At 45.4% G+C, this 25588-nt stretch overlaps 1 protein-coding gene across 3 annotated transcripts in view; it reads right to left on the bottom strand.

Moving 5' to 3' along the window:
• EVL (Enah/Vasp-like) overlaps positions 1 to 25588 on the bottom strand; it is a 135133-nt gene that overhangs the window by 97601 nt on the left and 11944 nt on the right. The window contains exon 1 of one of the 3 annotated variants that reach the window (XM_064486247.1): positions 3368 to 3457. The exons of 1 other annotated variant lie outside the window; for it this stretch is intronic. In XM_064486247.1, coding sequence (XP_064342317.1) covers positions 3368 to 3390 — 23 coding nt within the window. In that variant the 5' untranslated portion in view covers positions 3391 to 3457. Of the gene's footprint in view, positions 1 to 3367; positions 3458 to 25588 lie in introns of those variants that run through there. One more of the 3 variants, XM_064486245.1, reaches the window with a different exon arrangement.

Here is a 25588-nt window from a genome sequence, read left to right as displayed (position 1 = left end):
GTTTCTGATTTGGGTTTCATTCTCACTTGAGGGATTATGAAGCTGAAAATCACATTGAAAACATTTTATTCTAGAGTTGGTAAGGAAACTGTCCTGGGTCTAGAGGGGGAAGACAAACTACACTGTAGTCCACAAAGCCGTCTCCTGCAGTGCTCAGAGACCATCTCTGCGGTGTGTAGTAACAGGTAAATGTTTACTTAACTATTAGTCCAGTATACATCTCACCTAAGAAGTTTTTTTTTCCTTAAAAAAAAGCAAAAACACAAGTGAAGCGTGTCTACCACCACAGCCAGCCACAACAGCTTGCCTGGTGTTAGAACAATACAGTCTTGTAGTCAACAGCCGGCAGAGATCCCCTCACCAGCTGGAAAATGCTGGCACGACCTCTCAAGCTCTCAGGATTCTGCGACTCTCCCTGGGCCCCAGCAAGTCATGACAACCGTCAGCACGTTGTAGGGCGAGACCATCTGCAGAGGTTCCCTCTGCAATGTGATCCGAGTTCGCTGGCGCTCCAACAACTGGGGTGTGCTGAGGACACGTCACATTTTTCTCAGGAGGTCAGCTGTCAGCTTTTGGACGTGCCCTTCCGGACCAGCACGCTCAGCGGGCCCTGTGGCACCAAAACAGGCCTGCACCTAGAGCTTGCTTTTCCTCCCTTGTTAAGTCCTCCTGAAAAGGAACCGCGTCCACTGCTTACCAAGCCTTGCTGTGTGTCACGCAGTTGTAGGCACTAAGGAAACCAAGTTCAAAACAGAGGGACTGACAAAAGCCCTCAAGGAGCTCCTAGCCAACAGGGAGCAACAGCAGGTAAACGTGTCTGTGTCAGTCAGACTTCCTTTTAAAACGAGTGTGGCCCTGGCGCTCTCAGAGCTGGGGTGTGCACGGAGGAGCGTGTCCACAGGTGAGGCCCATAAACACATGCAGGTAAACTGACGGAGCCCCTAGGGGCCTCCCCTCCCTTTACACTCATGGAGCAAGAGTGCTGCGATTTATAAAGTAAGTTTATGTTGCCTTATTTAATTCTAACAGTATTATAGATTTTCTTGGCAAGAACTGCTATTCCCATTTTTCAGCTGAGAAGACTGAGATTAAGGTAGACCTGCCAATTCCGCAAGGGTAGTACACAGCAGAGCCAGGATTATAAACCAAGTTCCCTGACTCTCATCCCAGAGGTCCGGCCCCTCCCACTGCCCTCAGACCTCCCCAGGAGGGGGGCTGTGTGGCTGGCCACAGTTTAACCTCCCCACCAGCAGGCTCCCTGCTGGTCCACCTGCCCGTACTTGAACTGCTGCTTCTGGCTCCTGATTTTTTGCCTACCTGTACCTCCTCCTTGCCTTTGCCTCAGACTTCCCATCTCAGCGACAATCTGTCTGCTTTTCCCCAGCCGATGGTTCTCAAAGTCTGGTCCCCAGAACTGCAGCATCAGAGAATCTGGGAACCTGTCAGACATGCAGATTCTCAAGCCCTATCTCAGACCTACTAGATCTGAAACTCTGGGGGTGGGGCCCTGGGAGTTTCCCTGAGCTCTCAGGGTGACTCTGCGGCATGCTACAGCTTGAGAATGACCCTCACCTAAGCTAAAAGGCTAAGCTCCTCCAGAGATCCTGTCTTGCCCCACCATGACCACCTGGCCCCACACATACAAGCCTGGGACTGAAGAAGAAAGCCACCTGCCTGGTTCTGTGCAGCAGTTACAAACTCCCCTTTCTGGTCTACTTTCCCACATTCTCAGTTTAGCAGTGCAGCACCCTTTCACCAGACCCCCTTCCACCACTTCAGGCCCAGCTCTTGGCTCTGGACCAGGAGCCACCACTGTGGGAGTGCGTTTGTTGATGCCTATCCCCCTTTCCTTGCTGTGAAATGCAACAGGAGGCTCCAGGCTTGTTCAGCATGGAAGCCAAGACTCACTCCATCTAGAATAAATGCTAACAATAAAATGTGAGCCCCACCATGGTACTACTTTCTTGGATTTACAAAGCTCTTCTGCAACTCTCAAGGATCAGAAAAGCTAATTTTGAAACTCGGATTAGAACCCAAGACTCCTAATTCATTCCCTAAGGACGTATCTAATGTTACATGCCAGGCATTCAATAAATTCTTGTTAGTTATCTAATGGAGCCGTCATCAAACAGTAAGCCTGGCCACTGTGTCACTCCATGTCACCAGAGCATGTTACCACATGGAAAGAACATCCTTTCCACAAACCCAGTCCATCAGAAATAACACAGAGGCATGCTTGCAAACAAATGATAACTTCCTGGCTCCAAAGCCCCAAGTTTATAGAAGGGCGGGGACAACCTCTGTGGTCCTGCTTTTTCCATTAGAAGCTGATGACCCTCTCATCTACTCCCTTGATTCTGATTAAAGGTCCCTGGTTTCCTCTTGTAAGTAATGAAAGGTGGTAATTCTATTGCCATTTCAGGGTCTACTGCAGAAACATTTGGAGGGAACAAAACAGGCCTGCGGAGGTTCCCACACAATCACTTCTTTGCCCGTCAGTAGGGTGTTTATGTTCAGTTCTAAAACACACAGAAATTCCATTTGAGAAATGAGGAGCTGTCAGAGGTTAGAAACAGACATGCTCTCTTCTGTATTCTCCGAAGAGGTGGAACCAACCATGCACAAACGAGCGGACAACCCTCCCATTCCACCTCCTTTATTTTCATTTCTTAGAAACTATCTCTGTTGGAACATCCCTTCCCACATTCATACCCAGGGACACATTCCCGGAGAAGAGATGGAGGAAAGAGAAGGAAGAAGATTCACAAAAGACTCTAATTTGGAACGTTAATAATTATAGCAGCGGAAAAGCTTATGAAAGCAAAGGACCCTGTTAACAAAACATTATGAGGGCACTTCCCAGAAAACTGCCCAGCCACGAGATCACTGTTAACAATGAGGAAAATCAGAGCCAAGATCAAATCTCGACTAAGCAGACCGACTTGTAGGATTTTGCACCTTTACTGCTACAATTAGGAATTCCTAAAAGAGCAGTAGGCTCCCTGAGTTTGACAAAGGAAGGAAAACAAAAGATGGCAAGAGACTCAGTATTCTGGATAAACAGTCCCTATTCTGTATTCATAACTCTACACCAGCGACAGCACAGCTCAAAGGAGGCACAAGGTGGGGTCCGCGGCAAATTCACACGCGATCAAACCAATTATCCACGCTGCATCTGTGCATGCAGTAAACACCCTTGACCTGCACCCCCTCTGCACCCCCCACCCGATGACCGGGGTAAACCCCACCACAGAAAAGAACCCTCTTTTTGTGACAACCAGCCAGAGCCTAAGCTGTCATTACACAGCAAAAACCTAGCGAGAACAAAAACCCAGCGGCAGACTGATGTAGAAACCCCAGAACATACCTGAATTCTTCAAATGCAAACATGACCTAGTCAGAGACAATTTCCTCAGATTGTCTGGTAGCCTTTTTGGTTCGGAGGACAACCATTTAGCCGGTCAGATGGTGCAAAGTGCGGAAAAAAGAGGCGGGGTTTCCACACCCCCCCCAATATTCTGAAGTAAAAGGCTTTCTGCAGACGGGGCCTGCAGCCTCCAGCTCCGCCAGCTGCTGACAAGCGGCAGCTAACAGGGGAGGCAGCCAGAAAACCATGTGATCATTCCAGCAAGTCTGATGAATGCAGTGTGTGCTTGGGCTCCGGGCGGTGAGCTGAATTAGTCCCAAGAAGTAAGTCGAACCCTGGACATGCCTGGGATCATGGGTAAACCACACAATCTGTGCCCTGCCAAATTTATGGGGTGGGGGTGGAGGGCAAAACTGTCAAGGAATGAGAATGCCACCTGTTCGGTTGCTATCTGACCAGTGACCTGTCTCCTGCTGTAGTGACCGGGTATGCGGACCACAGTGCTCAGGGAATGGAGTGTAGACGGATAGCGGGCTACTTGCTACCGAAAGTCCTTCCGAATTCTGCATTTCACCCTTCCACTACCAAATGTTAGGTGAGCACAAATGTATGCACTGCTTTGGAATCACAGGTGTCACCCTTTATGGCCACCACTTTACCATGAACATCACCCTGGGATGCGTGACCTCATTTACTGAGTGTCTAATATGTACCAGGCTTCAATTCCTTGAAGTACAAAAACAGCTGTAATAATTTCAGAGCAGAAGAAAAAAGAAATGAGATCTCAGCCAAAAAAAGAGACATGTTTACCAGTCTGTAAAGCCCGAGCTGGTGAGATTTGGCAAATGAGCCGAGGCTGTGTTCTGAAATGAACCACTAAGGAGAATCGTCAGCATTTGGACTGTAAATCTTTATAAAATTTATAAGGAAGACAGATCTCAAATAAAAACCTGTGAGTCACTCTTGATTTTTTTTCTCTCCCTCAATCCATAAATATAATCAGTCATTAATTCTGATTCTACTCAGAAAGGTTTCTTGGACCTGACCCTCCCCGCTGCCGCAGCTCACGCCTTCAGCGTTTCTCACTTCATCTCTCGTCTTAGTAACCAGTCCTCCTTGTTTCGTCCCTTCTGTAAAAATCTACCAGAGCAATTTTTCTTAGTCTGATTTTGATGTCCCTCTATTTTAACCTTGCGTGAGGGCCTCAGTGCCCACAGGATTAAGTAAAAATTCCTGAGCCCAGCATACAAAGTCTTATTTCCCTAATCCTTTCTTCCACTAAAACTCTTCACAAACACCCAATTCAGCTGGATATTCCCAGTTCTCCAAACAAGCCAGGCCCTCTGTCCTGTGGTCCACAGGCCCACAGGCCCACAGGCCCCGGCTATGTGGCCCACAGGCCCACAGGCCCCGGCTATGTGGTCCACAGGTCCACAGGCCCCAGCTATGTGGCCCACAGGCCCACAGGCCCCAGCTATTCCTTGCTCCCTATACAACTGCATGCTCCCTTCCATGTGGCCCACGCTGCTCATTGGCTGCTCTGTCCCCAGGAGCCTGAACCACTGCCAGGACACTCAGTGGCTCTCTCTGCTGTCACCTGCACCGCATCACAGCACTCTGCCTGCACCCTTGTCTGTGACGTCCTTGAGGGGGTCTGTGTGAGGTTAATTTCTGTATCCCCAGTGCCTGGTACAGGGCTGACAAGGAAAAGCGGTCTAGTGCGTCTGCTCACATGAAGGTACTCTGGATGGAAGTGCCCTCTTTAAAGAAACGAAGTGATGATGGCCAACTGAGGTGGACTAACTAGTGGAGGGGACTTCTGAGGAATCCCGTGGTCCTCAAACGACACAGCAATCATCAACTATGCTGATCCAGAACGCCTTCCACAGTACTCCTGCCAGCCTCTGCCTGAGACCCTCTAGTGACAGCAGCCATCATGACAGACCAGAAAACACAGGAGAGTCAGAGTCACTAAATAACCTGGGTTTAAGTCCCAGATCTGCCACTTGCTAACTCTGAGATCACCGGCAGATCACTTAGAGTCTCCGTACGTAAAACTGGAAGAATGCGGATCCTGCTCAGGCCACTTTCACAGCACGGGGGTGAGACCCACCAAGGGAGGACTCGTGAATGTCTTTATCAAGTGTATACAGTTGTAAAGACAGTCTTCATCTCTGTTACTTCGCAGCTGTCTCCCACTGGCAGCACTGAGAGCTGGATGGCTCTTCTTTATGGGGAGGCCACCCTGTCACTGAAGTTGTCTGTTCACTGGTAGGTAGCTCATTTAATTTTTCCACCCCGGGGGAGGGGGCGCAAGGTACTTCTGTCCTGTGATTCTCAGGACAAGGAATACAATATATATGGATGTATGTATAAAATCACTGCCCTAAATCCTAAAAAAAAAAAAAAAAAAGATTACCCAAGTCTTAGGAAGAACAATTTACTCATACCAAATACAATGATACGAAATGTTTTAATTTATTAAACTACCTGGTAGGGTCATAGATGGATGTGGTTGCATACTTCTTGAGGGAAAGGAGGTCTCAGACTGAGCACCCCACTGCCAGTCCTTGCCACCTTCAAGGGGTGGGCTAGCAAACAGCCGACCCCAATAAATTACTTGATGGATTTTTTGGCTGGTCTAACAGTCAAAACCTACGTTCCTGGCACTCTCTGCAAGGTATGGGGAGAAGCAAACATTTGGCATGGTGGGAACTGGCCAGCTGTGTTCTGCCCTGGCCACCAGGCAGGTCCAGTGTGGTGGGCCCAGTGGGATGGAGACCCTCTGGACTTTGTGCCTGGTTTCCACCAGTGACTCACAAACCTTCTCTTGGAGAGCTGGTTATACCTTCCAGAGCAACTCATAAGGTCCTAGTAGAGAGCAGAGTTGATAGAAATGGTGAAAAATCACCAAATCTTAGCACCAAGTATATTTGAGACATAATTTTGTGAGATTCCCCAATTTACAAATAAGAGAACAGAGGTTAAGTAACTTGGCCAAGATCATATTGCTATTAAGTGGCAGAGCAATGACTTGGACCCAGGTGGGTTTAATGCCAACATTTTTAACCCCAGTACCCTCTCGGGGTCCCAACACCAAAGATCCACTGCCTCCGGCTACCTCCAGAAGAGGACTCATTCCAGACTGTTAGGCAGCCTGTGGCCCTGAGAAGTGGCTGGGACATGGCGACCCTTTGGGGTTCATTCATTCGGCTGGCCCTGGCTAATCCCCAGATTTCACGGTCAGACAAGAGGCCTCTAAGGGCTGCAGAGTGCCTCAGCTGTCCCGGGGAGGAAGGGCTGGAAACCTGAGTTGATGCAGCCTCGGGACCAGACGGGGAGGGACTCTGCTTCTGAGGCGAAGCACTCCCACTGACCACCTGGTAACTGATAACACCTAAGTGTCAGGAACAGGGAGTCCTGACTCCTCTCCAAATGGCACTTCTGTGACCACACACAATGCTTAAAGAGAAAAGTCACCGCAGGCCATCCACCAATAACTCAAGGCTCAGACAAAGCACAGGCCTCCTCTGGGACTTACGCTCCCTTTGTGACATGAAGGAATAGCCAGATAGTAATTTTTTAGCCTTTTGCTTTTTAACGTATCACTTACGTGGACCACTGATATGAACTGGTATGAACATAAAACCGATAAAAATGGAAAAGCCCCAGCCTCCTTGCTACCAGGCTTTCCCTCCCATCACCAGGATCAGGCCTGGACTCGGGCTGGGAACACCTGGCCTAAATGACCTGGCAGCCCCATCAGAGACCCTTCTGGGGGCTCTCTGAGCTACACGTCATCACACACCCTCGTCAATCTGGACTCAGTTCCTCTTTCTGTTCTCATCCTAAGAATAAAAAAGCCTCCTGCCTTGTCCCAGCTGTCCCCGCAGAGGCCTGACCTACTGCAGTTACCGGACGTGCCTGAGGCTTCCCCTGAGAAACAGACAGGAGACAGTGAATAAAAACTCAGTCGCTAACACCAGGTGTCCCCAGGCCCCTGACAATCTCAGAAAGCTAAATGAGAAGCATGTCTGAAACCATGGTCCTCAGCTTAACGTGCACACACTTAGTTTGGAAGCATGTCTTTCCATGTGAAAGGATCAAGTTCCCAAGAGTGAACTTATGATTTATTTATTGGTACTGAATCCTCATCATAGCTCCTTTGGAGACTGACAATCTGAGACTTTAAGGCCCTGATGTCCCATAGTTTGAGGCATTACAACCAATGTTTCTGCTCCCATTTTTTTTTTAGGTTTTTAGTTTTACACAGTCATGATGCTATGTGCGACCAAATAAAGACTGGGCACCTGAACAGAGGCTAACATTCCTGTCACATAAACAGAAATGCCCCGACACTCGGACCCGCACACTTGCTGCTCTGCTGCGCGCAGACCAGACAGACATCGGTTACAGGCACGACCAGAAGTACGACTCCTCTCTCATGGCCTGGATGCAGACTTCTCCACTTCTCCAGCAGGGGCTGAGTGGTAACAAGAGGCCTGCTTCTCCCTGGTCTCACCCCGAGACCCTAATTAAGACTCTCCTCCCCTCTGCCTGACCTACCCAATCACCTCCCAGTTTAAGACCCACAATTCTTTCTGTCTGCAGAATGGGGTCTCGGCAACCCAGCTGGCGCTCTGCCCGCCCCCCGGCCAGCCAGGTGCAGGGGCGCTCCTCCTGACCCATGCCCCTTGCTCATGCACACAGCGCTTTCAGCCTCCTCTCCACAGAGGTGATGGAGGGGGTTCTGAACCCAGTTCTACTACTATCCGCCTGAGAAGCCTCGGGAAAACTCTTTCCCGTCTAAGCCTCAGTCTCCCAATCTGAAAGCTGCGGAGAGGAAATGCTGGCACACCTTAACTGCGCGCCACGGGAGCCAAGACTACTGCGTATTTCAAAACCCCATCGGGTCCCCTCCTGACCAAAACCAGCCTACAGTAATCTCTCGAACTCTAGAATTCCTATGATAATCAATAGATACTTTTAAAAACCTCGCATACCAGCTTGTGCTGAGGAGTAACCTTTGTCCACGATCTGTCAGGCGTCTAACCAGGTGAGCGCTGCTGCAGACAGGGACGAAGGGGGCAGGTGAGAGAGACCTGGGGCGTTTAGCTCCTCACAGCCTCCATCAGAAACGCACACACAATCCAGGTGAACCAACATGTGTGCTGTGCAAATACAGCCTCAGGAGAAACCCGCCCAGATCTGGGACCACCACCTCTGCTGTTCTGACTTTGTGGAGCGCCCACTAGCTGTGGCTCTGGTTCTCAGTCCTTTCTAAGCCTTCACAAGGCAGAGCACATTCCGAGGCACAGAGCAGGTCTTCGGTCAGAAATGTTTTGAATGCACTGAATGCACTTTTATTCCAGTTGAACTAACCTTTCAAAAATTTTAAAACAAACAAAAAACCCCACCTTCCTGAATTAATAGGAAATGTGTGAGTCCCACACTCTGAGTTAATTCCTTCCCCCAAATTACATAATTCACCTGAACTTCTACAGTGACATTTAACTTTAAAACAAAAGTTTTAAATAAAGCCATCTCTTACCTCCATTTTGAGAATTCTATTTCAAGTAAAAGCTATCCAAACCCAGCATTCTACCACAAAGCAAACACAGTTACAATCCCTTTTCAGCCTACCGCGGCTCAGAAGTTGCAGTTTATTGGTAATTACTTCTGCATTCCTGTCTGCATCAATCTCTCTCACTCAATAAACACTCTCTAAGTATCTGTACCAGGTTATTAAAATTATCCTCGCATTCATTCAACCAATTTTCAACTGAATGAGCTGAAGCCTGCAGCCCGCAGCTTTCCTGTCCTAATGAAGGAAGTCAGATAATACATGAATAAGAAAAAGACGATAAAGCAGGGCAAAGAACCAGTGTGATGGCGGCTACTGAACTTAAGCCGAGGTGACAGGAAAGGCCCCTGTCAGGCAGTGATACTTAAGCTGAGATCTCAATGACAAGAAGGGACAGGTGTGTAAACACAAGAGAAAGATCAGTGCAGGTGGAGGGCACAGCTGGTACGAAGGTGGGTAGAAACAAGCTTGGCCCCGTCCCTTCCATCCAGTGTGGCTGGAATGGAGAAGGAAGGGAGCAGAGGGAGACGGAGACAGAGGGGGAAAGCAGGGCGTTAGTAGCAGGGAAGTCGCCGGGGAGTTTCAGGCAATGGAGTAACATGACCTGACTTTCGTTTTTAGAAGGAAATGGAAGTGGGGAGAAGCTGCTGCCGTGGTCCAGGTAAGGGGTGACGGGGCCTGGACTCTGGCGGCAGCACTGGACGAGGGAGAAGCTGATGGACGAGGTGTGTTTTAGAGAGTCTTTTTTACAACTGTTGTTTCATGTTGTTTCATGAATTACTAGCGAAGCAGAGCAAAGACGGAACATACCTGAAGAGAAATACTAAGAACACCACTAGGACCATGAGCCTAAGAAGCGGCAGCTCCGTGAGAGGAGGCCCCTGCGCGCCTTCGCCGCTCTGCCCCAGGGCAGGGCACACAGGATCAGTCAGTAAGTATCTGCTGAATCAACGAATCAGCAGTTCACAGATTCAGAGAAGATTTCATAAAAAGATGCAACTGGGTTAAGTCAGCAGTCCTCTTTCCGGTGCAAGCGTCAAATGAAAGGGCAGATTATCCTTTTGAATGAACAAGTGCAGCTGCTCCAGTGTCACCCAGATAGACTGAAATGTGCCAAGAAAGTCTACCAGGAATACAGGGAGAATCACGACATAAAAGCATGTAGAACAAACTCCTATATTCAATCAAGAGCTGTTTCCTGGGCACCTGCGATGTGTCCAGCACCGTTCCATCCCTGAGAAGGGAGGGGTGAAGGCAGATTCAGACATGTTTCAGGCCTTCCCATCAGTTAGGAACAGACCACACAGACTCAAACAGCTACAGTACAAGCGTCAGAATATAACTCAGTCTGCAAGGTGTCTGAAGCTGCGGCCCAGGATTTTACACTGTTAGCATTCGGTTTCTTTCCCTTCCTTGGCTCACTGTTGGCATCAAGATCCTCTGGAATCCTGGTTCCCTCCTGCAGGTGCTGATGCGCTTGGCTTGTGAAGGGTGGGGCGGTGGCGGGGCTCCAGGCCTCACCAGCTGAGCGCCCTTGGGCAACAGCACTTCACCAGAGTCTCAGCTTATTCACTTGCAGAATGGGGATAATAATTTCTGTCCTGCTCCCTCGTAGAGACACAGACAGGGTCAGGTACAACACTAGGTGGGTCAGTGTTCTGTAAACTCTAAGTGCTATGTAAATAAATAATAGTGCTATTATTAACAACAAAAGAGATTTCCTTCTCCACTTTGTGCCATCTGAGATAGCAAAAAAGCAGGAATTTTAAGTATTCATCCAGGTCATATAATTAGATGATCCACAAATGCAACTTCTTATCCAGGTCACCAAGAACTGTGGGAATTCAGGGCTGAAAGGACCTAGAAGTCAAATTCGTCAAACCCTACTCCTGGGTAAACTACCTAAGACGCTTATCTCCTCCACATGTACTCATTTCTGTCAAAGTAGAATTTTCGAAAAGCTAAAAACATAACTCTTATAAATACAGAGTACGCATATAATTAAAAACTGATTTAAGTCCTTAGTGAGTGAGCCAGCACGATGGCAAAGCTGGTTCAAAGGTAACGAAAGGGACATATAAACTCAGTGGGAAAAAAGAATGCTATAATAGTCTTGCAAAGTTAGATACAAAACTGGTTAATATCGTACAGAGCCATTAAACTAGAACCTTTGAGGTTATCTTTTCTACTAAACAGAAATCACCTAGATGTCTACTGGACAAAAATCATTTGTCACCTATCAATTTTTTATAAGTTAAAATCTAACTTTACAAAAGTACGCTGTCTCCAAGAATGTCAGATACCGCTTAGATGGGCTTGCTAGCCAAGGCTCCCGACGGTGTACAAAACTCGCCTTTTCTCCAAGTTTTAGGCAGTTTTCTTTAAATATCTTTAAAATATCTAACCCTAGCTTATATCCATTCCAATGAACTGGATGATAAGAAGTTCTTTCCTATCTGGTCCATTTTTGCTTTGACTCACTTACATCCTCTTAATTTGTAAAAATTCTTCAAATAATTGAAGTCAATTCTAAGTTATTGCTTAGTCTTGCTAGGTCAAACTAGTCTGAAATTTGGGGGGCCCTATTTTCCAGAATTTCCAGCCTTCAGTGCTTCTCTGAATTCTCTCCGACTGTCACACTTGCGGGCGGGTCTCAAAGACAAAAAGGGAACATCTGATTCATAGGCACTGATTCACAGACCCCCTCCCCCAGGTTCTGGCTATTCTGAGGCAGTTTCCATAATTAACTCTAATTTCCTAACTTCACGAACCCACCCCTATCACTCCTTTCTTTCCAATATAACAGTGCTTGGAAGTCACAAACCAAACCCATTACAGACAGGCACATATAAACCCAACCCACACTAACCAGCACAATAATATCAAGTCAAAGAAGAAATCTAAAGAGTCAGGGAATGTCTTGCTCATATCTGTATTCTCCACAGAGGCTAGGGAATCAGAAGGAATAAGCAAACAGATTAATTAAATGTTCTAAAGAACTGAAAGACTGAATGGATTCCAAAGGCTTTGGCATGTCAAGTGTCTTTCAAGAGGATAAGTGAGGAAGGGAATTTCTGGGGCTAGTCCAGGGGAGACTTTCAGAAATGGAAACCATCTTAGTCCGTTTGGGGCTGTGGCGTAACAGACCGGTGGCTTATAAACAACTTATTTCTCATAGTTCTGGAGGCTGGAGTCCACGATCAGAGAGCCAGCATGGCTAGACTCCTCACTGCGTCCTCACGTGGTGGAAAGAACCAGGGAGCTCTGCGGGGGTCTCTCCCTAAGAGCACTAATCCCCTTCATGAGGACTCTGCCCTCATGACCTACTCGCCCAAAGGCCCCACCTGCTAACACCATCCCAGAGGGAGTATGGATTACATCAGGTGAATCTGGGGGAGAGGCACAGACATTCAGGCCACAGCTGAGGCCAAATGAATGAGCACTGTGGGAATTTCTAGCCCCTACTGGCAAGGCAGAGATGAAGACATTTTATCTCGAAGGCAGGGAAGTAACGGAGGGGTGTAAATGTGTCCATGTAAAATCAAACCACACGGGTCTGCCCTCAGAGACAGCAAGTCTCCCTGTGCTTTGAAGGTCTGGAGTCTAGGCACTGACCACACAAGCCCTTCCTAATCTACAAGCACTAAAAAGGAAACCTTCATTTAACACATGTTCTGATGGGAGAAGGAGTTAGAGGGAAAGCACGGATGATGACAAAGAAACTGCATGAACAGAACACCTAACAGTTGCAATCTGAGAAGTCCTGCTTTAGATAAACATATTTTTTTACCCTCTAAAAGCTAGTTTCTCTTTCTCACATTGTATTTCTGATAATCAGGCTTCTCTATTTCTGATTTCCTACTGAAATGTACAAGGTAGTGTTTTTCCTCATCCAAAAGAGCACACTGCTTCTTAGTTTCCAAGAGCTCCACTTCCGCGAGTCTTGCGATGGTGTTTCCATCCTTCTCACAGCAAGTGCCGACGCCCAGCATGTCACCTTGGGGTGTAAATTAATAAGTAAGAGGACAAACTGATGAAAGGCCTGCCCATGGATTGCTAATGCCGAGTGGGAATCTGTTAGGCAGCCAACTAAATTTGGAATCGCAGTTCTTTTTTAAAAGATGTATTCTTGCTAACATGACAAAAATGAGAAATTGGTTATTTTCTAAGCCTCATTCTCAAAACATTTAACCCTCCTATGATACTACCTTCCTTGGACCCCACAGTACATACTGAATAAAAGAAAGAAAGGAAAAAGACACCGGCACTGAATCAATCAAACCTTGAGAATCAGCCACCACATAACATCAGAGGAACATGGATTTTGACGGTTTCATAGATTTTATTAACGTGGTAAGTGATCTAAAAAAAAAGTCAGTCCTATCTTCGCACTTTGACCAAGGGAAAGAGAAAAACAGCACCCTGCCTAGGGCCACACAACTGCCGTCAGAGCTGGATCACAACTGAGGTCTCCTGATTTCCAGCTTAAGTGCTTTTGCTCTATTTACATCAGTGGCTCTCAAAGGTGGGGCCGTACACCAGCAGTGTCAGCGTTACCTGGGAGCTTGTCAAAGATGTCAATTCTCAGCCCTCTGCCGGGACTAACAAAACCAGAGACTCTGGGAGGACGGAACCCAGTGAGCTGTGCTTTTTCAACAAGCTCCCTGGGGGGTTATGATGCCTGTTCAAGTTGGAGAACCAATGACTGCTCTAAAACCAGTGATTCTCAACTGGGGGGATTCTGCCCCCACCAGGGGACACCTGGCACTGTCTGGAGAGATTTTTATTGTCACCACTGGGGGTGGGACAGTGCTGTTGGCATCTAGCGGGTAGAGGCCAGGGATGCTGCTAAACATCCTACTATGTACTGGGCGGTCCCACAACCCGGCCCGACTGCTCTGCACCCACTAGTGGGAGGGCAGGGAGATGGGCCAGCAGGCAGTGCTGCGCTCTCCCCTCTAGAGTGTCTACCCCTTTGCCAATGTTGACTTCTCTTTCATAAGCGGGTCACCCCACTGGGTAGGGTGAACTGGCATCGGGATCCCTCCTCCACCTGCGAGGCCAGAGCCCCAGCCCCACGTGCCAGTCACGCCCACTGCAGGTGGCTACATCCAATTCCCAAGTGTCCCACAAACATGGTCATTTTGCAGGAGTGTCATGATATGATTAAAGATTAGAGATCAGCCCTGATACTTAAAAAAAAAAAAAAAAAAGGCGACTTCCCATTTCCAGTAATGGTGAACTAGGTTTTTTAGATCAACCCTTCTTGTGAAAATAACCAAAAAAGGCAGGTAAAACAGCTAAAACAAACAAATGAACAAACACTTTTAAAGGCATAAAACCGCTGTCAAGATGGTAAGAAATTTCTAGGCTAAACCTATAGTGAAAAAAAAAAGTCTGAAAAGGCAAATGAGCACAGAAGCCCCCTTTTGCCCCGAGGGCATTTGTTGATCTGAGAAAACACAAATCTCCAAGTTGACGGCCTCTAGGGGCACAAGGGTCACCCTCTGAAGGTGCTCCCCCGACAGGACGCTGAAGGGATCCACAGACATCTCCCTGGAAGCAATCCACGGCACCTCAAGTGAAGAACTCCTACCATTCCCACCCCGCAGATCGAGTCTGACATCCACGAGCGCTACTGAGTCTCAGACACCGCCCTCTGCACTCCGCACCAACGCAGCCGTTAACTTCATCGTGGGGAAAGTGGCAAGGAGTTAGGCTGTTATTTTTCCCGCTTTACAGGTGAGAGACCTAAGGTACAGAGACATGAAGTAACACGCCCCAAATGCCACAGTACAGAAGTCGCAGAGCTGATCACACTCAAGCACTGCCTGACTCCAGGGTCTGTCCTCTTAACCACCACGGAACAAGTTAAACCAAGATGTTGACTCTTGCGTGACTTAAAAATAGCAAAAAACTGGAAATAAACAAATGTCCTCAACAAGGGATTGATCAAATAAAGTCTAGCATACACAAAGAGTCATTATAAACACAGACCTACACTGATGTCTGCCTAGACATCGCTACTATTGAGTATAAACATTATAAAGGATTATTACAAATTGTGAGTTATTGTTGTACAATAAACACCTCCACAATCAAACAGCAAAGCAAGTTACAGAAAAGCACAGTGTATTCTCATGTACACGCTACCATGTTCAGGCAGACCACGGACACAACTGCGGGTGTGGCTCCAGACCACCGCGATAAAGTGAATACTGCAAGTGATCACACAAATGCTCTGGTTTCCCAGTGCATGCAAAAGTTATGTCTACACTATATAACCTGTTAAATGTACAATATATTATGTCTAAAAAAAGGGTGCATGCCTTTATTTTACAATATTTATTACTAAAAATTGTTAACCATCGTCTGTGCCTTCAGCAAGTTGTGGTAGGAACACCAAAGATCACCAATCACCATAACAAATACAATAATGAAGAAGTTTGAAATATTGCGAGAATTACCAAAATGTTTCAGAGGCACGAAGTGAGCAAACGCTGTTGGAAAAATGGCGCTGCAAGCCTTGCTTGACGCAGGGTTGCCACAAAGCTTCAGCTGGTAGAAAACGCAGGATCTGCCTGTGTGTCAGGCACAACACAGCACAGCAGCTTCGGGCTCAAGCTTTAGCTTCGGAGAGCCTACCACCAAGGGGCAAATGACTGCACTGCTGTGAGCATCGTTTCCTTCTGCGTAAAGTGGGGTAACACTGTCATCTCACAGGGTTTTGGTGAGAGTGAAATGATACGATGCACACGGAGCCACGATGGAAAAGCTCAGTACACAGAGCTGTTCCATCATTACTACGCCTTTACGTGCGTGTATATATATATGCATAAAGAGATGTTAGGAAGCACATTAGCCAAAATGGTAACAAGTTTATCTCCAGGGGATTGACATGTCCTAGCCATTTGTACTTTATTTTTTGGAACTTCCTGTACTGCTGAATTTTTACAATGAACATGCATGATTTTAATTAAAAGCAGTAACAACAACACTATTTTATAGATACTCTCTCAGCATACAGGTAAGTGTACAATACCAACACACTCTCTGTTCCAACAGAATTCACGTGACAGGGAATATCTCAAACTAGAGGTCCAGGGGAAATAGAGCAAGTCAGGGACACTGAGACCCTAGGCCTGGAACACTGCCAGGCATAATAAACACTTGAATGAAGGAAGGAACAAATGAATGCGAGGCAATAGAGTGCAGCAGTGCTGAGTTCCGGGGCCAAACAGCTGGATTTAAATATCAGCTTTGTCACTTCCTAGCTGTTAAGCATGAACAATTTATTTTTAACCCCACTGATCCTCAGTTTTCTTATCTATGAAATGGATTGTACCAACTCATAAGACAATTATATGGATTAAATGAGACAGTAAATGTGAAAGCAGTTTGCATTTAGCAAAAGTTCAATAAAAGTTAGCTCTTCTTTCCCCCAATCCCAGGTTTGCTAATGACAAACTGTGTGACACTGTGCTAGAGCAAGCAGATAGCTAGATATGAGCAGAGAAAGGGGGACACAGACCAAATGGCAGGAATTGGGCAGAAAGGAGGGGTACAAGACAAATGCAGGGAACCATACATCATGTAAGCACCAGGGGTCCCTGGGTAGAGAAAGAAAAGCAGGAACCTTTGGGCTGAAAAAGGGTCACACCTTTTGGCCTGGAGACCAGCAAAGAAAGGTGAGAAAAGGCAGGAATTTTCAGTGTCCGAATGTAATCTTTTGCTCATTATGCCCTTATTTCAATAAAATTAGCCTTGCAGATCAGAAGTACCCATCATGCACCGATGCCATGACACTTCGGATCCAGACTAAATAAGGACAAAAATCCCTCCTCCCTTTGGGAAGGTGGAGTTGGGATGAAGATCAGGGAAAATGACCCCAAGCCCTTCCCTCCTCCATGGATATTCGGCCCATTCATTTTTACACCCTATGTAACTAACTTGCCAAAGAAACACAGGGCACTTGAGCCTGCCCCCTCTCCCCCTGCGAGTGTACCATCCATCCTTTAATAAATTCTCACTTTACTTTTTTTAACCACTACATCTTATCTCTGAATTCTTTCTGGGACGAGACAAGGACACGGAACACCAGTTGTATCCACCGGCAACAATTGCACAAGTTGTTTCTGAGTCTGTTTTTTCATCTATAAAATGAGTATAATATTCACCTACCCCTCAGGATGCTGTGATGGTTATGTAAAAGCTTTTTATACTGTATAAGGTACTACATAAATGGGAAGACTTACTATGATTTTTATGGAAGTTTTGGGGTCAATTTATTTTATAGCCTCTTGGTTCCAATAAGCTAAACTCAGGAAGCCTTTAAAATGGGAGAAACATGCAGATTTTATTAATCAGTAATAATTTACTGACCTTCATGAGCTTTCCCAGAATAGCCTAATCCCTGTCTACCTGAAAATAAAGTCTGCCTTGATCTGACTGGAATCACTGCCTCCCAAGAAACCCTGGTGGAGCTTAGCCATTGTTCAGACTGCAGAGCACAGAACGAGGGAGCTGGCAGAAGTGCCGGGTGCTTGTGATTTTGGTTTTGTTTCATCAGGGTAAAGATGGGAACTCACTTCTTTCCACTGTTTAAGAGGAAGTATCAACCTATCTGAGACCCTTACATAACTGACACATCCATGCAGCACCTTAAAGATAGCTAACATCTACAGAAGCCTTTAAAGGCATTTCTCATACACTGTCTTCTATGACCAAAGAACCATCTGCCAGGTGGGCAAGGCAGGGATTATTATCCTACCTACTGAGAGGGGAAACTATGGATCTAAGAGGTTAAGTGACCTTGATCAAAGTCAAGCCGTGTACTGCCAGCCATGCCTGATAACAGAAAGGGAACTGTAGATGGCACTTCTCTTTGGGAAAGATGAGGACGGAGGGAAGATAAAGTTGTGCCTTGGAGACAGGAGGGAAGGGGGCAGGACACAGGGGTCAGCACCAAGATGGTGGAGAAGTCAACTCCCAATAGACCTGGAGGCTCAAGACAGGCAGGAGAGTCGACCTCCAGCGGACTCAGCTTCATTATACACTCACTGTAGTGTCCTCACATTACAGTGGTGAATGACACATCCACAGGTGCCAAGACAGTTCAGAAGCTAAATATGAAAGGTCAAAGAGGGTGGTGGCCCAATTCCTAGGAATCCTGCTCTTCCCCCAGAGTAGTTGGAATAGTTCTCTCCTGTGTTAGCATATAAAAACTTGTAACAACATTGTAAACTGACTGCACTTCAATAAAAATGTATTAAAAAAAAACTAGCAACACTGCACCTTGCAGTCACTCTTTCTTGCCTTCTGACTCAGCCCCACACTGTCTGTGGAGTGTGTATCTTTAACTTTAATCAACCCACCTCACCTCCAGGTACACCTCTCTAAATAAATCTACTCTTACTCAGCTGTGGCTCGCTCTTTAACTCTTCCCTGCGTGAAGTCAAGGACCCTCACTTGGTGGGGCGCGTCTCAGGGACCCAACCGAGACCTGGAACATGGCCATCCTCTTGAGGTCCCTCCAACTCTTTTTCCTGTATCACTTTCAACCCTCCTTAATCAAGGGCAGGGCCAGAGGCTGACCCCAGTGAGCAGAGCAGAGTCTGGAGTTCATTTACATCAGGATGACTTTTCCCTAATGCGAGCAACCAAGAAAAGGAGATATCTATGTTCATTGCCTCATGTGACTTAGTTCCGCCCTAATTTTGGCTGCCCAGTGCCCTGAGTAGGTCTGTCCCCCTGAGTCAGAAAGAAGCACAGAACCACAGGCTATCACTCTGGAAGGGTCCTTGGACATCATCTAGTTCATTCTGCTCTTTTCACAAACAGATGAATGGTAACGATGAGGCTCAGAGGGGGGAGATGACTCCCCAAGACCACCAGCAAGCTCAGGCAGATCAGGCCTAGAACCCAGCTCTCCTGGATCCAGGCCCAGCACTCCTTCTCAAATGACTGACTGCAGACCCATCTCCACTAACAACAATGCTACTCCTATCCCTGCTCCCTAGACCCTTTCCTCTCCCAGGGACACAATCATGCTTCCGGGTCAGTGGACACAGAATATACCACGTGGCCAGCAGTGGCAGTAACACCCCCACTCTCCAGACCTCCACCACGTAAAGGATGAGCCCACGCACTGATTAACATGTGCATGATGGCCATCACCCTGCTCTTTAGGCAAGAACAGCAAGTGACAAAAGAAACTGGACTGTCCTTTCCTCATTCTTAACTTCCTTAAAGCCTGAAACTCTCAATGAGAAGACAGAAGACATTAGTCATGTACGAAGTGCCGAAGGAGTTACTATGGCAAACAATTATGTTCACAAGTGATTTAAAAAATGAACGCGGTAACAAACGTGAGGAATCTGGAGGACAAACAGAAGGCTAGGATCACAGGTTAAACAGAGCATCTGGAGCCCCAACGCTGTGAATTTTTAGCGGTACAGTGCTGTGACTCCCAAGCTTGGGATCTGCTGGGGCCAAGTGGGCAAGTCCCTTGTCTCTTTGGGCCTCAGGCTCCTCACCACAAAAAGAGAGCAGTAACAGTACCTACCTCCTGGGAGTACCTCGAAGACACAACAAGACAGCGCACGCTACGTGGTCTGAACAGCGGCGGCGTGTGAAAAATACTCATTAGTACGAGCAATGGCTATCATCATCATTATGGACATTAATTGAGAAGTAGAATTCAGATCTTCTTACCAAGCTGCACTTTTACACTGAATCACATTTTCACAAACCATAAAACAGGATTAAATTATTGACCAGAGAAAGCTGACTTCAAAAGAGAGAGTACTGGAAAAAACTTAATCTTCAGGAGTTTTCTGAGCTTTGCTGATATCCTAGTACAAGCCAGATGATGTTTTTCTACAGTTAAAGCATTTATTCAATCGCTGTTCTCATGAAATTTTCACCAATTAGACACACTTAATAGTTATTTACTTTCCTAGACAACCAACCTCAGTGGAAGGGAGATGGGGCAAGACCCTGGCACCCCACTATACTTCCTGCTTCTACACAATGTCCCCTGCCTCTGCCACCCACCCTCAACAAGCAAGACGAGCTCCACCCCGGGAAGTGAATTGCTTCCAAAACGCCTGGCATGAGTGAAGCCACCAGGAACAGAGGCAAAAAAAAAAAAAAAAAAAAAAAGAGTAAGATAAAAGTGCGATGTATTATTATATGCTATAGGAAATTAAAAATGAATGAGTAGATAGTCAGATGATTTTCAATAAAAGTGCTAAGACATCTCAATAGGGGAAAGGATATTCTTTCCAACAAAGGTGCCAAAATAATTGAAAATCCATATAAAAAAATGAACTTAGGCCCTTACTTCATACCATATGTAAGAATTAACTCAAAATGGATCATAGGCTAAGAGTAAGAGTTAAAATCATAAACTCCTAGAAGAAAACAGGAGAAACTCTCCCTGATCTTGACTAAGGCAAAGAAGGACCCATAGAAGACATTGCTGGTAAACTGGACTTCATCAAAATTTACAATATATGTGCTTTTTCACTAAGAAAATGAAGGGTAGGCTAGAGACTGGGAGAAAATCACACATCTGATAAATGACCCATATCCAGAATGAGTAACAAAATCTCAAAACTCAACCATGAGAGAACAATCATAATATAAACTGAAAATAACCTACATATCCAACAAGGAGGATTGGCTAAATAATCTAGACACCGGCAGTCAATGAAACATTAGGGAGGTGATAAAATGTTAAATTCTTATCAAAAAATAAGATGAACTAATGGAAGGATAGAGGGCTGGATATGTGGACAGAGGCGTGTCAAAGCATGTGAAATTGTGGTGGGAATATAAGCATTTACTGGATAATATAGTTTTTCTAATTTTGAAAATTTTCATAATAAGATGTTGAAAAAAGTTAAGCCCTAGGATATTTAATAACACAAATATGTCTTTAAACATGATGTACTGGTAAATAAAAAAGACTGTAAAGCTGTACGCACAGTACAAATCCACAGTACATACCTTCTTTTTTTTTAATGTGTGGCCTTAGGAAAAGGAAGATACACAGCAGAAAGTCAGCAGTGACTATCACTGGATGACGTGGTGACTACTTTTCCTCTTATTCTTGATGGTCCATAGTCTACATTTTCTACAATAATCAAATATTCTTATGATTAAAAGTAAGAGGTGCCTTAACACCAGTGAAGCAAAAAACAATTTTAGACAAGAATGACTAGAATTTACTTGATCATGAACTTGGTGACAGAAAACACCCCCCTCCAGCAAAGTTTTAAAAGTCTTAAGCGTATTCAACACACATTCAGTGCATAATTCTTTCAGCCAGATACCGTGCTACTTGCTGAACCTGGTGCCAGATGCCAAAACCCACAACCATCAGGGCTGCACAACTTGAACCGTACGTCAGGAAGAGAGCTGGTAGAGCCCTGAATGCGTGCTGGTCGCACCACACCCGCATCATATCTGGAGTCAACACTTTGCAAGCACCACTGACAAACCAGAGCCTGTTAGACGAAGCTCAAGTGAGCAAAGTGTTCAATGTGGAGCAGAGTCAAGGAAATGACTGCCATATTCTAGTAACTTGGGTGCTGTTCTAGATGACGTAGAACTTGGATTAATCAGTAGAAATTTCAGAGGAGCAAACACCAGCTGAGTATAACAAGAAGAGATACTCAGGGCTGGGTGAGTAATCCAGTACGCTGCCTAACAACCCAGGGGACACCTCACCACTTCTGCTGTCTAAAAGCAGGCGCTGGGTGAATGCCTGTCATAGACAATAGCTACAGTCACAGTCATTCTTTCAAAAAATATTTACTGAGTGCTTATGATGCAAGGATGTTAAGTTCCATAACCTGTGCTGTCCAACTTGAGAGCCTCCAGCCACATGTGGCTGACCACTTGAAATGTGGCATTTCAATCAGGAGGACCATCGTATGCAAAGAACATGAGAGGGTATGTTCCTTATAATATGAAGGACAGAGGAAATTAATCTGAAGAGGCAGATAGAGGCCAGGCCACAAAAGACTTTATAAACTATGCTAAGGCATCATAACTTTATCCATAAAGACAGAAATATCCTGAAAGAAGTCAGAAAGAGAATATTAACTCAGATTTGAGTATTAACAATTTAACAAAGTACAGAGGAGATATTTTAAGAGGTAGAGAACAAAAGTGGAATGTAATTATGGCATTTTAATAATGATGAAGACCTGAATTATATCAGTTTCGTGGCTCTGGAGGAAAGGGGACAGACAACAGAGGTTTTAAGGAAGCAGAAACAATAATGACATGTCCACTGGATGTGGCGGGAGGGAACTGACAACTCCATCAAGGCTCTATGTTTCTACTTTGGATCACAGTGTGCATCTCACTGGGAATGAAGATTCTGGAAGAAGAAGTCTGGGAAGGAAAGCAGTACGTTCAGTTTGTTTTTTTTTTAAAAACAGATTTATTTAGAAACAGATTTTTATTCCATAAAATTTACCCATTTAAGGTATACAATTCAATGGTTTTTAGGTTCACAAGGTGGTGTGACAGTCACTGCAATCTAATTTTACTATGTTTTTATCATCCCTCAAAGAAACCCCACACCCACTGGCAGCTACTTCCTTCACCCACAGCAGCTACTAATCTACTTCCTGTCTCTATGGATTTGCCTTTTCTGGACATTCCATATAAATGGAATGATACAACATGAAGTCTATTGTGACTGACTTCTTTCTTGTAGCATATTTTCAAGGTCCATCCATGTATCAGTATGGGCACCCCATTCCTTTTCACTGCTGAATAATATTCCACTGTGTGGACAGACCACATTTTACTTAGTCATTTATCAGTGTGTAGACATTTGGGTCATTTTCACTGTTTGGCTACTATTAAGTGATGCCCCTATGGAAACTCATGTGTAAGTGTCATGCGGATATATGTTTAATTTCTCTTGGGCATATGCCTTGGAGTTGAAATGCTGAGACATACGGTAACCCTCTGTTTAACATTTTGAAGAACTACCAAATTGTCTTCCAAAGCAGCTGCATCCTTTTACATTCTCCCCAGCCAATGTATGAGAGTCCCAACATGAAATTTACCTACACAGCCACTTACCCAATGTGTGAAGACCATCCACACCCTCACCAACATTTGTTATCATCTGCCCTTTTATTCCAGTGAGTGTGACATGGTCTCTCACTGTGGTTTTGGTTTGTGCCTCCTCATGTCTAATGATGCTGAGCAGATTTTCGTGTGCTTATTGGCCACTTGTATATCTTCTCTGGAGAAGTGTCCATTTAAATCATTTGCCCACTTTTAAGCTGGGTTGTCTTTCTATTAAAGAGTTGTAAGAGTTCTTCATGTAGTCTAGATACAAGTCCCTTATCTGGTATATAACGCACAAATATTTTCTCCCATTCTGTGAGTTCTCTTGTCACTTTCTTGATAGTATGGTTTGCAGCACATGTTTTTAACTTAGATGAAATCCCATTTATTTATTTTTTTCTTTTATTATTTGCGTTTTGGTGTTATTTCTAATAAATCATTGCCTAACCCAAGGCCATGAAGATTTACTCTTATATTTTCTCCTATAAGAGATTTAAAGTTTTAGCTTCTGCATTTAAGTTCATAATGTTTTGAGTTAACTTTTGTATATGGAGGTAGGGGTTCAACTCCATTCTTTTGTTAATATTCAGTTGTCCCAGCACCTGTTGAAAAGGCTACTTTCCCCTCCACTGAACTGTCTTGACATCTTTATTGAAAACCATTCGTTCATAAATATGGTGGCAGGGAGTCTAGTTTTAGACATGCTGAACTCGAGGCACCTGTGCTCCATCTTCTTGGGAACAAGCTACATGTGTGGAAACCATGTCTTCTACTCACAGCCCAGGAATCAGCACAGTGAACTCAGCAAACAGCCAGTGAATGATTAGCCAGCTCTGTGATTCAGGACCATGCTGCCTCCTCACCCCGAGACACGGACACTCTGAGGCAGCGCACTCTGGGCGCTCGGGACAGGCCCTGCTGGTTCTCTCCCTAGCGCTGCTCTTCTACTGGGGACTCTTTCTTTGTCTGACTCAGTCTGTTGCGTACATTTCTACTTTGCATGGTAACACAAATCAAGGAGAGCATTTTCCTTCTTCCCAGGAAAGGAAGTGTTTATAAACAGTACCCTAAAGTTGCTCAGTTAACAATCTCAGCTGAGGACTTCCCTTTCGCTAAGCTCTGCTCCGCTGAAGTCCATCAGCGATTTAAAAATGTAAATTCTCTAACACTGGCTTGAACACAGAAAGACGCTGGGCCTGGCACAAGACTGAAGCCCTTTATGCGAAATAGAAACCCCCCACCTCGGAGCCTGTGTGCCTGTGGACAGACCAAAATCAAATGTGGCCTTTGGCACTGCGTTCTTGTACCAGCTGAGACTGTTAACTGAGAAACTAACTAGAGAGAAGTCATGAATAGAAGAACTGAGGACATTTAACTAAGATAATGAAAGACTATCTGAAGACTGTTACCTTCAAGCAACTGAAAAGCAAACTGTACAAAGAAGTGCAAGAGGGGAGAACCAAAGCAGAAGATAAAACCCTGTGGTATTTAAAGTATTCACGTCTGCTGACATTATGTTTACATTAAACCTTCAACACCACCTTTATCGTGTAGACTAACACCCACACGTGTTCCCCTTGCCTCAACCAATCACAAGGCACACTTCTCTCACAGATAAAAAGAATAATAAAGTCAGAATACTGACCAGGCACTCTTCTAGCACTAAGATGTAAAAGCCTGTGATCATCATGCCAATTTCTCGCCTGTCCCAACCTCAAAGCTACACAGTAGGGGATTAAGCAAAGATGTTTGTAACCATGCAAATATATCCAAGGACAGCTGGCAGTCACATTTGTTCATACTTGTCTTCGACTGTAAAAGTATAAACACTCTTGTCTGGAGTCTGGGTCAGCCTCTAAGTTGAGATGGCCATGGTGAACAAGAAAAGGTAGAACACAATTTATTTCCTTAAATATACTAATCATAGTTCTTTTAAAATCCAAGTCTGATGATTTCATTATATCTACTCCTATTGTCTGTGTTTTCCCTTGGTTTCTGGTTACATCTTATCGTCTCCTATATCTGATAATTTTTGATTGAGTGCCAGTCATTGCATATGAAAACTGGATGGATAATTTGAGGCTCCTTTAGAGTGGATTTACTTTTGTTTCTGACACACAGGTTGGCGAGGGGTACAAACCACTCCAGGTCACCTTAATCTGATGAGATACTGGGACGATTCCAAAGCAGCACTCCGGCTCCTAGAGAGCCCACCGGTTTCTTGCCCACCTTTGCCCTACGTAGAGCCCTCAGGGAAAACCAGTGCGTTTACCAGGGCGCCTCCTCCTTCACAGGGTCTGAATGCCAATTTTTTTTTTAACCTCCCTGTCTCATGAATCTGTCTAAAGCTCTATCCAGCCTCTCAGCGAACAATTTCAGCAATGATAACTGCTTCAAGTGCAGAAACGGGGCCAAATGTCAGACCTACCTGTCCGCCCTCTAACAAATCCTTTTTAGTGGCTGAAATATTGCTCATGTTGATTGAAAAGGCAGCACGTGATGAGTCTGTAGAGACCCAGCTTCCCCAGTTCTCCAAA

Source organism: Camelus dromedarius, chromosome 5 (genome assembly GCF_036321535.1).
Source record: "Camelus dromedarius isolate mCamDro1 chromosome 5, mCamDro1.pat, whole genome shotgun sequence".
In the NCBI taxonomy this organism is placed as follows: Eukaryota; Metazoa; Chordata; class Mammalia; order Artiodactyla; family Camelidae; genus Camelus; species Camelus dromedarius.
This window is presented reverse-complemented; position numbering and strand designations above follow the sequence as displayed.